The sequence below is a fragment of the Gobius niger genome (genome assembly GCF_951799975.1).
Source record: "Gobius niger genome assembly, chromosome: 11".
Classification (NCBI taxonomy): domain Eukaryota; kingdom Metazoa; phylum Chordata; class Actinopteri; order Gobiiformes; family Gobiidae; genus Gobius; species Gobius niger.
In genome coordinates, this window is record NC_136862.1 from 12226710 (window position 1) to 12240006 (window position 13297).

Here is a 13297-nt window from a genome sequence, read left to right on the forward strand (position 1 = left end):
TGTCAGAGAGGGGAATGTAAAGAACTCTGGAGAGATCGCAGCCACACATGCCACTTATTGTGCAGAGGCATGCAGGGCACTGTACACACACTGAAGAAATTCAAAGAGCAGCAAGTCAAACACTCTGCGAGCACCAGAAAGACGACATTGTCCTTGTAGACGGCTCTGCAATAGAGGGAGCAATGGCTGTGTCAGTGCTTTATACCTGAAGTGGATTTCTGTCAAAGAGCTGCATAGAAGACAACAAAAAGCAAGAGAATGTGCTGCTTACTTCAATCGTGTATCAAACTCAAGAGGGTTTTCTGCTGCCTCTTTGCGAGCATTTTTTTATTACCCAGTGAATAAACGGCAGAAGCCAGTAGAGCGCAGAGGAGTTGAGGAGAAAGTTGGTTGATGGTGTGTAAATAGAGAAGAAAATTATTCTGGAGCAAAACTGGAGTTCAGAGTATATTTTCGACAAAAACTCAAATGTTTGAGCCCATTCATACAATTTGCCCATTATACTTTATTTTTTCTTTTAATCTCTGTATAAGGCTACTGCTAACTGACTGTTGTTTGCACCAAAGGATTGAATATATTGTAATTTCAATGATCTACAGGTATGTCCTTTACATGACCCTTTTCCACTTATTTTAGAGATTTTTTCTGATATTTCCTAAGGTTTTGATTAGAACACCAATTGCACGTCTTCGGTTGTTACATCTCGAGATTTAAACTTGTACTGTGCCAATTTCATTCAAATGGATGGAATGCATTTAGTTGTATGGAGCTGCTTGTGATATTTTTAGTTTTAAAAATTGAGTAGCCTGTCTGCCTTGCTCAAGTCAAGGCAACATTTTTTTGTTTTCTGCCAAGCCTCCTTCACTCACTGGTGCTTTGTAATTGATGTGTTGGGTCTAAGCTCTGCCGCAAAACAACAGTAGAAACAAATGTGCCGTGTGATTTCACCCACTCTTGCTCCAGGCATGTCTCACAGCCCCATAACCACAACAGCACAACACAGTGCTGCAGCCCTATCAAATATGTGTGGAGGGTGCGCATGCATTTGGCAACTGAAGGGGCTGAGAACTGCTGTCTGCAACAAATACTAATATTGAGATCTCAGGGGGTTTGTTTTCTCTAAACTATTTGTCTTGTGCTTCATGATTAATTTGAATTAACAGTAAAAAAAATAACCCGAAACCTAATGTGTACTTAAATCTTCAACCAAGTAAAAACATGGTAAATAAGGGTTTTCATCGAGACTAAAATTCTTTGGAAAATTAAAAGGTGAATTGTAGTCAGTGGCATTACAATACTAAACCCCTTAACAATATTTTTTTATGGAAAGTTCCGTGTAGCAAGGGTGCCCTCTGGTGCACCAATTGGAAATTGACAATATCAGCAAAACAAAGCACATAAAGCCAATGCAAACACCAACTACATTTGTATATAAAAAGCCACACAAGCTGATAATAATGACACTTGTTTTACTACAAACAAATAAAATACAAAAGTTCAACAATTTAAGGCAATGTGCTTTAGTTAGAGAAGAGCGCACAAAATAGAAAAACATTTACAATAGACTTCTGCCACATATTAGGTTTTCTACAAAGTTCTACAAACATCCTCTTCACAATTCAGAGTTAAAAATGGTTTTCTTTGTTTTTACAAAAATGTGTAGGCTACAATTAAATGTAACCCTGTTCTACTTGGCTTGTTGGCTGGTGACGAATGACCTCTAAAAAAAAACCTAATTGTCCAATGTCTTGCAGTAGTTGTATTTTGAATCCTGACAATATTTTATTTGTATATATTATAATAAAAAACAAAAACGGCAGTGACAAAGTCTTTCAGAGAGCGGAGGTGTTGAGTCTATAGTCGGTGAAGTGTGGAACTGATAATGTCCATAAAAGTCGCTTCCACACAGTAGCACAGCTGCACATCCGGGTCTGAGCCGCCCAACTCCTCTGCTGTTCGCTGAGCTGACGTTATGGTCGCAGCACTTCCCCCGGACGCAACAGCCTCTGGGGGCTTCTCCTTCATGTACTGTAGGCCTGAAAACAAAACAAAAACAATCAACAACTGAAATACAAACAACAGTGCTATATTAACCCCAAAATAACAGTCCAAAAGCACAATGTATCTTCATACAGAGTTATTCGATTGAGCACATGTCAGATAAAGGACGCCAGAAAAGAGTGTACTTACGTGCAATCAGAGGGTCGATGTCTCTTGCTTTGGTGGCAGCATCTGAGGCACAGACCTGCCCTATTTGTACGAGGAGGGCAGTAACATCATCATATAGAGGGGGGAAGGCCTGGCAAAAAGCAACCAGACACGGCAGGGTGGGCATGAAGAAGGCAAAGCGCTTGGCATGGGTCAGGACTGGAAAGAAGAGCATTAGGACGTCATCAGCATTTCCAGATAATAACAATACTCAGAGAATAACAGCAAAGTTTTGAATGGAAAAATGGTGCACTAACAGAAAACCACCAGAAGATGGCACCCAAGTTCAAAGAACATTACTGTTATATTTATGTCTTATTGGCTATTACAGATGGTACAATGGTGACTATTCATATAATTAGAATAATTATGGTAATTGTAGATATAATTATGGATGATATTTAAGAGTGTTCTCTACTCTTTCAAAAGTGCATAACTACATTTTTATAACTAATAAAGAATAAATCAATCAGCAGACAAAAATCACAACAAGCAGCACATAAACAAGTACTTGAATACAAATCAATATTCAGCTTGACTCACCTGTGAGAAGTGTCCCCATGACACTAATGGCTAAACGGGCCACACTGAGCGACTTGGGAAGTGCATATTGCGTACACAGGTGAGAAAGCAACTGAATGGCAAAGATCTATTGGATGAAATATATGAATTATAGTATATTATGTATCAATTGTCAAGGAGCTAAAATGTTGTAATACAAGAGCCAAGTGCAGATCTTCATCAGTTACAGACAAAGGCCTCACCTGCTTCTCCAGCTGGGGCTGAGCCAGCAGCTCTGGGATAAAGTCCAGACAGATATGGATGGAGGGGATGCCTGCCACAGTCAGAGGCAGCAGAGCCTGAGGGTAACCCTGACAGAGCAACAAAACACACTTGAGTCATCAATGCACTTTTTTAATAAGTTATTAAAAAGTACAATTTTACCTGAAAATGAACCAGTTTGGCGATGTTAGGATCAGCGATGAACATCTGATGCAGCAGACAGCAGATGAGGCACTGCACCTCCCTCAGGTCACTGAAAAGACTGGCCTCTGGTTCCTCCCTCTCCAGGTTTGCACTGGCCCTTGATCCCAGGGCCTCATCTTTGCATTTCCCAGGCGTTGGGCCACGAATGCTTTTCAACAGGCTCTCTGTGCTGGCTACCAACTGTTGCTCCTTTGAGTTTGGTAAACACACTTCCAGGAGGATCTGGACTGCTGCACTGTCCTGTGATCAAAGCCATGTGTTAATTATTTAACTGGTTTTGAAAGGCTCAACATGTGAGCTTATATGAAAATACCTGTGCTGCTAGAAGGGCATTCTTGAGCTCTTCTCGTGTGACCTCAGGTGTGTCTGGCTGTCCGGGCACCCCCAGGCTTGACACTGTCTGGTTCTGCCTGTCAAAGTCAGCCGTCTCCTTCAGGTGACAATGGAGATATGCTTTGGAAGCCAACAAGTAGCCATTCAACATGTGAAGGACAACATCCATAAAAGGAGGGCACCTAACAAAGCGTTACTTCAATTAATATTTGTGCCAAAATAACAACACAAAAACACACGTCACTCATGATGTGCAAGACAAAATGGCCATTAAAAGGTAACGCCAAACATTAAGCGTTACCTAAAAACTCTCTGGTCACAGCGGAGAACAATCAGCGGGTCCACCATCAGATCGTTCTGAGTGTATCTCTGCTGCCGGAGGAGTTTGGCAGAAGGCTGGAGAGCATTCACAGTCATCACCCACAACCTGCAGCACAAACACTTTGTCGTAACTGATTTACAAATGAAAAATGACAAAGTTAAATTCTCCCATTCAAATTAAGTATGTGCAAAAGGAGACAAAGAAAGGACGTGGTAAAGGCTTGATCATGTATCAGTTATTTTGAATCCCAAAGTTGCTCATGCTACAGACATTCCCTTTAAATCAATAGGACATCTCTGCTGAGCTTCTGTATCTGCGTCTGTGGGCCTTGGGCAGACGGGGGGGTCACTCTCTTCATGTTCACATAGATGCTTGGCTCAATATCACAGGTCTATTTAAACAACAATCATTGAGCCTGGGTTTAGGAGGAACAACTGCAGGGTTCCAGAGGGCTTCATTTAATCAATTTACTGACTCTTGGAGCGACTTCAGTCGTTGAAGCAGCACAACACCAAGTTAAGTGCCTGAGCTGACCTTTTCACTGTGGGGGATTACCGTGATCCCACAAAGTATTTAGTGTTACTGATTCAGAGGAATTATCGTTGATCCACGCTTTAGGTTTAGTTTAAGTGCCGTGTGAATTGCCACTGTCTTATGGCACATACAGTATCTCACTCACGCTTTCGCTCAAACATCTCTCGAACATACCTCCTGGGCATGACCGTATTCAGGGCCATCCAGAGCTTGTTGAGGGTCTGCAGGATCCTCCGTGGCACAGCCGCTTCCAGCAGCAAAGCCATATTGGTGGTGAGGGCCTCAGCATACGGGATGAGGTCCGCAGGTGGAAGCAGAGACAGGTGCTCCAGGATCCGCATCAACCTTGGACTGCTCGAGGGTAACTTTTGGAAAGCTGCAGAGACGGAAAAAAAACTATTTTGAAAACCATAATCCAACTACAATAATGCTTTAAGGTTGCATATTACATTAAGCAGAGTTTTTCATTATGTTCTGCCATCAATAAATGTATAACTCATGCACTACTAATCCTGAATATGCCATCATCCCTCCAAATAGCTGTCATGAGATGATGCACATCTTAAAACCAAATCGTTTCCTCTGACTCTCTCTAGAATTGAATGCTAAGAAATTAGGCTGTTATTAAAACCATTTTCGTTACATACAGTATATAAAAAAGACTCAAATATTTGGAGTAAATAGTGAAGGTTTCCCATTTTTAGTCAGGTTAGATGTTCCTTTTCATTGTTGCTGCTATAATCTGTGACGTAACAATGCAGTGTCCTCAGGTTCCCTCTCACCCTGGTGAAGCTGGCTCTGAGTGTATCGGCAGGTGTTGCTTGGCAGCATCATCTTTCTCAGTAGTGGCAGAGTACCAGTCACTTCCTCCTCACAGACCCAATCCTCCACAAGACAGAGGTGGGGGTAGTTTGTAGCCAGCAACCTCAACAGGGAAGAATGGAGTCCTGTTGGAAAAAGGAAATGGATTACACTTTTTTACATCTCACACAAGCAAAAATAGATGATGTGAAGGATGCCTCGCCTCCAAGTTCCTGTTGCAATCCCTGAGCTTGGGTAACTAGGTACTTAATAGGAATTTGGTCCATCAGGGCAGCTGAATAGGACTTGGGCTTCCTCTGCATGGCAGCTGAAAAATATAGAAAGAAATTAACGCTATGTAAAAACAAAAAGTTTAGTGTTGGTGAGCTAAAGTGCAGGTGATTTTTCATAGACGTGGGCTGCTGATAGCCATCATTATTTCTTCCCTGGCTCAGTACAGGCGTAGTTGGGTAAACAGAGCAATTAAAGACCTGGGCATAGAAGTTGCACATAAATCTAGCCTAATGAAAGGCGGTATGAGAGCTCATCATGGGAGGAAATAAACACTGACAAGGCAAACTGTAACTGCTTAATCTGACTTTAGCTCACCACCCTCAGTCATTACACCTCCCCCCCCCATGTCATCCATGCATCTGTTCAGTAGCAGAAAAGGGCACATGACTCAATTACCTAATTGCTTTGTGCTTGCCAACAGGTTCTCTTCATAAGACAGGATGTAATACAGAATGAGAAGTTGGGTTGTGATGGAGTAACGTGTGCGCCCTGCTCCCCGACTGCTGTCGCTTTGCTAATTGAAAAAAGATCAAAGTCAATGAACTAACAAAAGATTGCATTAGAGCATTTAAAATAATCAGTTTGTTTAGGACATACCCCTGCAGAGTTTTGAAAGACATTGAGAATCTCCTGCTCTGTGATTGGTTGATTGGTGGCCTCAGGGTTGGCCTTGGATGCTGGCGTGAGGATGGAGTTGATATATGCATCAATGAGAGGGATCAACTGAGTGTGAATAGGCGTAGTGGTCTCGCAGAGCTGGCGATAAATCCAGTCCTAAAAAATAAAGACAAGGCCATCACAGAAAGAAATACTTTTTACAACCTCTGGGCAATCATTAGAAGTTATACTGTAGCATTGGCCAACCTTGATGGAAACTTTGTGCTTGGTAAAGGCACGGCTCCGGAGCAGCTGATAGATGCAGTGAATTGGCAAGAATCCTGTGATGTTGGCACTTAAACTGTTGGTCACAGCGACCCTCACCGCATGAGCTGTGACAACCTAATAAAAAAAAAGAGTAAGCATTGAACTGTCGCAATGTTTGAAACAAAAGACACTTCAGTTTTACACAAATCACCTGTTCTGTAAATATTTCTTGTGTGAAGATGGTCTTCATTTTGCTTAGAGAGCTGGGTTTGATGGGTATCTGAATAAAAACAAATAACCAAAGAAATAGACCAAGGTTAATACTGTCATTTCTTTATATTAATGTATTGATGCGTATAATGAACCAAACGGAAGTTGATTAATCACAGCTAATGAGAAGAAAAGAAAGGCTGGAGCTGGTCAGTCAGACAGACATTGATTACTGACTCTCTCCCACCTCCATCTTACCTTCATCCCCAAAGTAGAGCACACCAATTCAATAATAGAGCTAAGCTGGTTGCTATGGAAATACATGGCAACCAGTAATAGCATCTCTCCGAAAGAAGCAGACACGCCTGCGGCACTGTGGATAAGGACACAGAAGCCAGACTTGTCAGAGCTGTTTTTAAGTTGAAATGCATATAATTGACCTTCTGGGCGTGCAATTTTATGTAATTATATTTTTACTAAAGTTCCTCCCTTTTGATCACAACAAATAATCAGAATCTCCGTTGCCTTATCTTTGACCAATGAGACGAGCTTTCCTGTGAACCGGCGTGTCACTCACGTGCACAGAGAACAAGGAGTGGTTTTCAGGTTCAATCAGGAAGGAGGAAATGTGATCATCGAGCTTTAGAATGTCTCACTTTCTCTCCTCATTCTGCAAACTTTCACTTTAATCCTACAACTTACACATCAATGAAGCTAAGAATACAACTTTAACTTTCACTTTTGCTTTGTTTTTTTACCTCTCAAAGTATTCTTCCTCCTTTATCATCCAACTGAGCCACATAACCATGAGCTGCTCTTGCTCGGGAGTACTAGACATAACAATGAAAACAAAATAATAGTTAAGATCCTTTCTGGTCAAGACAGCCATAAAAATCACTTTACTTTGTACCTGACGAGAGTTGAGAAAGCAAGCAGCTTGCAGAACGAAAGAGAAACAAAGCGAACTCCAGCAGGTGTGGCGGGAGGACGACTGGTCATGAGCTGGAGGAGCTGCTCTGATTCTTCGTCTGTGGGTCTATAACAGTTATATGAGGAAGATACTTACACTGTATGGTGTAACACTGAAACTATAAACTGTGGAATATACATTCTATTACATTGATACGTGTAAGTGATAAGTGTAATGGAGACTCACCGGAGCCCTGCTATTCCCATGAGAGCACAGTACAGCCGCAGCAGAGCACTGGCCTTCACCACATGCTCCTCTCTGAGGCCAGAGCACTCTGAGCTGGAGCTCTCCTCCATGTCTCTATTGTTGGGGACATGGGTGCTGCGGGAACGAGGCAGGATGGCAACAAGCTCCAGCAACAACTGTCGCCGCATCTGCCAAAGCACGGAGCTGCTTTCCCTTTTACGCTGGTGAAAACAGCAATAACTTTGTTATGAATTCTAAAATAAAAAAACTTTCATAAAATAGTGAACCCTTACCTGCTGTCCATTGCGAATAAACATGCCAAACCAAGTGCGTACTTTATGGTTTGTTCCCAAAAGCAAACCACTGACATAAGAAACAAGGGGACTGACTGCATCATCAGCTGCATCTGGTTTGAAATCTAAAGTTAAAGCCACACCTAGACCAGGTAAATGACACTCTTCCACCTGAGAATACACGAAGAGAAGAGAAAACAACATAAGTACCTTGTTACAATTGCTATTGCGATCGTCTCTTGCCAACGAAGACACATTTAAATCATGTGGAAATAGGTGTATAAATAAGTGTAACTGACCACCATCGCTCTGATGTTCAAGGCTTGTGATGGGTTCATCTGACAAAGTTGTCTGAGAGCTTCTGTTCGACGACGACCACCAACACTTTCTTCATCTTGACGCTCACCATTTTTTATTAGACCTCTGCAAACTGTAGATATAAACCCTTAGTTCATGAGTACTGAAGGACACCATTCAGGCTTGTTCTCCAACCTAAAGACTGTTATTACTGTGCAACGAGATGTACATGTTTGACTTGGTTGTTATTACAAATATTGCATGAATCCTAAACAATAGACCTGCGTTTTAAGTATTACATGTTGACTAAGATTAATTTTATTACATTTAGATTAGTTGTCTTGAGACCTAAGCAAAGAAAGATGATCTTTTTGTAACACCACAACGATATATCTTCTCAGGTTACCTTCATTGAAACTGTCAGGAACATTAGCCACCAACAGACATAGAAACCAGTCTCCATTGCGCACGTGTAACAAAGCTTCAGCCACATCAACAATGGGTAGTAAGGATGGAAGTTCTGAAAATAATAAAGACAAATACATTTACTGGTATATCAGGTGTTCAGAAGGTTATGCATATATATAGAGTGCTGCCATGATAAGGCAAAAGACAACATTTTACCTGCTTGCAGAATGCAAAGTACATCTGCGACCTCCTCCAGATAAACAGAGCTTTCAAAAAGTTCTGAGGACTTAAGGAAAAACTCTCCATTTGAATCTGCAACCTTCAGGAAGAAGAGCTCATTATAAGCCAAAAAGACGGACACATTTATGTGGACAAAAGAAGGAAAAATGCTGCATTATCAACCTTATTCATGATGGCCAATAGTTCACTTAGGGCCAGTCGAAGTCTCCTAAGCGGATCGCTGTGTTCAAACTCCAGGGTCAGGCCATGTTGTAGCTGTGACACTAATATGCTTTCCCCATTAGATCCACCAGCTTTATGTCTGAAACAAACAAAAAAACAAAAATCACAGATAAATATTATGTGTTTCATAATGAGTACTTGCAAGACCAGTTAAATCAGCTTTACCTCAGTTGTTGTTCCTTTCGTGCATCCTGTTCCAAAGCATGAAAGTCAACAGACAACAGGGCAACTATCGAGTTTACAGCCTCCACTCCTGAGAGAAGACGGAGTATGAGCTTCTTGTCCTGTGCCCAGGTTTGGCTCTGGTCCGCAGGGGCACACAGAGCCATCCTCACGAGGCAGGGCAGCAGCAACCTCAACTCCGGGTCACTTAAAGCTGCTAACCGCACAACATCCACTTTCTGCATGGCCTCAAAAGCAAAGGAGCTCACAAACTGTAGACACGAACTGTCTGCCATCTCTGATGTTCTGTAAAACCAAGCACACATAAACACATGCACAAAAGTTCACGTTCTTTCAACTCCTTTCTCCGATAGCAGAATGCTACAACACCAAGCAAATATTTTAGATGCCAATGTTAATAAAGTAGCAAATATATGTATTTTAGTTAAAGAGGGATAACGTAGTTATCATTAAGAACGAAACTTACATCTCTAGGTATCTTTGGCTTAACGCTACATGTAACGTTAGCTGCTACTAGTAGCTAGCTAGCAAGTGGAGTCCTTGACAGTTCTGTAGCGTTATGTCTTATAAATGAGACGATGTAGCAAATAACGACACTGCTGCAAAAGTTCACTCGCCAAAAACAAACCGTATAGCCACTAGACGTTTACGTTTTAAATTAGCCTAACTATGCAGCTTTGAAAGCTACTTGTTCACCGCTACTCATCATTGTTGTCATTCATTGCACAGCTAAGCTAGTTAGCGGTGCTATGGTGTCACGCATTTGGTGCTGAGCTAAACTAGCCAATGCTAAGCTACTTGGCTAACCGATCACGCCGGTACCGTTTTGACATATAAAACATTTTTTCAAAGTGGTTCTTACCTTTTATTAAGATGTACACCTATGCCTTTATTTTACCCTTCGACATAAAGGCCTTTGATTCGGACTGTGTAGTCCTCTCACTGAGATAAACTGGTGAGCAGCCTCAGCGATTGTTATTAGTTACTCACGTAAAATATGGTGTTATTGCTTACTTTGACCGTCCAATCATTTAACACACCAATGATCTCCTCTTAACCAACAAAGGCTAATTGGCAAAGGTAAGAGGTGTTTCTAAGCGCCGTAATGGAAACAGTGCTCAGTCCTTCTGAGGAGAGCCTGACAGAGTGAATCACAGCAGCCACTCAGTGATGTCTACAAGGTGTACATAAAGAGAGATTGTATGTGTTAATGCCCAATATGAATCCAAAACTCATAGTAAGTTTAATAACTATGTATGAACTCATGAAGTAATAATTTAAATGCTATTCAAGACCAATTTGGCCAATTTTAAAATTTTGAATTTATTTATTTGATGAGGGACAATGCACAAAAGACATTACTCTAAAATGAAGAGATGTCAAGTGCCAGGTTATATATATATAAAAAGCTTATTTCCACTCGCAGTTCCTGGACAGGTTGATATTAAACTTGTAAAAGTCACCTGTTAAAACAACATGGGCTCTCTGAACTACCAGTCTTTCGCTGAATATGTAAAAAACAAAAGGCACACATTTAACATAGACTTTGATGTAAAATGTAACTTGTTACTTAAAGAGGTTGCTCTTTAAGTAACAAGCTACGTAACAATTTTATTTCCTTTAAAAAGTCAAACATGAGCTCATCTCCACCCAGAAAATACACAACCACAAAGCATTAAGTTGATGCACTTTATTCCTAAAACAGAGGCCAAACCATCAACTGTTGGTATGGCTTTCATATATAATTATTTATATATTTATTTATATATTTATATATTGCAGTTTGGTTTTTGTGTCTAAATGTGTGGTATAAAATACTATTGACAACAATGTACCTCTTTATTTGAACACAGTGAAGTTCATTGCTGTACAAGTCCTCTGTAGCTACAGCTTTGCTGTAAGTCCTTCATGCTCCAAGGCATGAAAGATAATTCTCCTTTAACTCTTCTGTACATTATGACAATACAAATATCTGTCTCATTACAAAAAAATAATACTCTAAAAGCAACCTACTGGGACTTTGTTCAGTTTATCTGCTTTTTTGCTCGTAGATTTTTTTAATTAAGACAATTACGTATATCTTAGACCAATTGCTTTAAAGCAGGAAGGTAATATAAACCTTCTCTATTTATATAAAATGTTCAGAAATAACACAAATTATACATTTAAAAACTTACAATAAATAAGATAAGATGCAGGCATTTCATTTGGATACTATTCTATCCAAAGGAATAAAAGCAATGAAAGGTCTTAAAACCATAAATCCTTTCTTAAGATTTCCATGATTAAATGTCCCTTTTCTTTGAATTTCTTTACAATTACTGATATTTCCTCCCGATACAAACTGGCCAGTGACCGCGCTGCCATGATACTTTCTCAGGTTCCCCGTTATTCGCAGAACTATCTCCAACACGATCAGCTGTTGTTGAGGACACAGCTCCGTGCTGCAGTCGACTTCTTGCACTTGTTTCTTCGGTCTTTGGACACTGTTGTGCTGGTGCCACCTCTTTGAAATTTGCCTTCTTTCTCTTTACTGTAACAGGCTCCGGGTTATAACATGTTCATGATGAAGTTGTACATCTGGTTGAGCACCACAAAGTGAATGGGTAGACACGAGCGTCGATCCTGCGTTGCTGGATCACATGTCAGCCAGGAGAGGGCGTTGTACTGTTCCAGGACATATCTGCTCAGTAAGAACAGCAATGTGTGATTAATAACAAATATGTTCAAAGGGTATTAACAAAATGATATAGTTTACCTAAGTACATCTGAGGTCTGATTGGAATCAAGGGGGTGGGAGTGTTTGCTGTGCAGTAGTTCATCTGACTGCACTGAAGACACATGGAGGTGCAAAGAGGCCTGAGAAGAAGGGAAATGTGCTATTAGTCACAAAAGCAGTTCAGTCATATTACACGCTGCATTATTCAAGTGAATTAGCCGTCTGTGTTACCTTGAGGAAGAGTGGACATTGGTTTTGAGCTTGTGGACAGGCTGACCAGAACCAGTCAGGCAGTGGTCCAGCTTTAGCAGTGGAGACGAAGTAGCCCAGGGCCAGTGGCTGCTGTAGAAGGTTGGGGACCTCTTCGTGTGACTCCATACGATCCGTACTTTGGCCCTACAACAAAGAATAAAAATGTCAGTTCTGTTAAGTGTGGAAAAATATAAACAGAATCAATATAATTACACTTATATACATATACAGTGTATATAGTTTGCATATTTCATATATTGTTTTTTTTTTTTTTTAATTCTCACATGTTGGAAATGATGAAGGTCTATGTTAATAATTTATAAATAATAATAATATCTTTCTACTGATTAGAAAATTAATGCCATTGTACAGAGAAGCTCTTGTGCCCATAACAAATGTGCTAAATCGTAATGTTACATTTACCAAATGAATCCTTACCTTACTGCCATCTCCTCCATGGTGGTAATGTGAGCCCCCCGGGGAGTGAACTGGGGAGGTGGTTGGAGAAATTATCATGTCTGGATCAACCAACTCATTTTCTTGGTCTAGCAGGTCAAAGATTCCAATGGCGTCTGAACCATCTGAAAAGTGCAAACATCAACATAAATTTAGTTAATTTGTATTGTATTGTTTGTTTGTTTATCCATTGTAATATGCCCACGTTGACATTTATTTTATCATTCTTTGGAAGTACTGACCAGTGGTGGCATTGAGGATATCAAGGTTGGGATCAATGTTGGTGTAATTTGAGCTGGCTACTTGGACATGGGCAGAGGTGGGGAAGACCAGGATATGAGTGCAGGAGGTGTCCTGGGGAGTGCTGAGCTGCGATGTCTGCATGTTCAGAGTGGTGCTGCGGCCAAACACTGAACCCGTTGACACTGAGTCTAAGGGAGAGAAGCAGAGGGAAAAGAGACAAGTCTTTAAAACAAGCAAATTCAATGTAATAAAACACACAATGTGTGAGGAAAGTT

At 40.8% G+C, this 13297-nt stretch overlaps 2 protein-coding genes across 3 annotated transcripts in view; both read right to left on the bottom strand.

The window, feature by feature from the left end:
* Positions 1-1506: 1506 nt before the first annotated feature.
* ints2 (integrator complex subunit 2) lies at positions 1507-10508 on the bottom strand. Of its 2 annotated transcripts, none has more exons than XM_079565930.1 (25): positions 10215-10508; positions 9335-9637; positions 9110-9248; positions 8924-9026; positions 8706-8819; positions 8302-8432; positions 8003-8173; positions 7710-7930; positions 7464-7589; positions 7312-7383; positions 6812-6926; positions 6555-6623; positions 6344-6478; positions 6077-6253; positions 5876-5993; positions 5409-5513; positions 5167-5331; positions 4559-4760; positions 3830-3955; positions 3509-3710; positions 3154-3435; positions 2973-3080; positions 2752-2857; positions 2191-2367; positions 1507-2036 (listed from the first exon to the last, which is right to left on the bottom strand). In XM_079565930.1, exons 2-25 carry the CDS (start codon positions 9625-9627, stop codon positions 1855-1857), a joined length of 3639 nt encoding a protein of 1212 aa, XP_079422056.1. In that variant the 5' UTR covers positions 9628-9637; positions 10215-10508; the 3' UTR covers positions 1507-1854. The 2 variants fall into 2 exon arrangements, with proteins under 2 accessions (XP_079422056.1, XP_079422057.1); XM_079565931.1 differs by lacking the exon at positions 10215-10508 and adding an exon at positions 9819-10070.
* Positions 10509-11042: 534 nt separating this feature from the next.
* Positions 11043-13297, bottom strand: part of med13a (mediator complex subunit 13a) — a 61450-nt gene continuing 59195 nt past the window's right edge. Inside the window, exons 26-30 of the mRNA XM_079565825.1 lie at positions 13022-13210; positions 12762-12904; positions 12303-12467; positions 12111-12211; positions 11043-12035 (exon numbers count right to left, since the gene is read on the bottom strand). Of these exons, the coding sequence (XP_079421951.1) occupies positions 11903-12035; positions 12111-12211; positions 12303-12467; positions 12762-12904; positions 13022-13210 (731 nt within the window). The 3' untranslated portion in view covers positions 11043-11902. The remainder of the gene's footprint in view (positions 12036-12110; positions 12212-12302; positions 12468-12761; positions 12905-13021; positions 13211-13297) is intronic.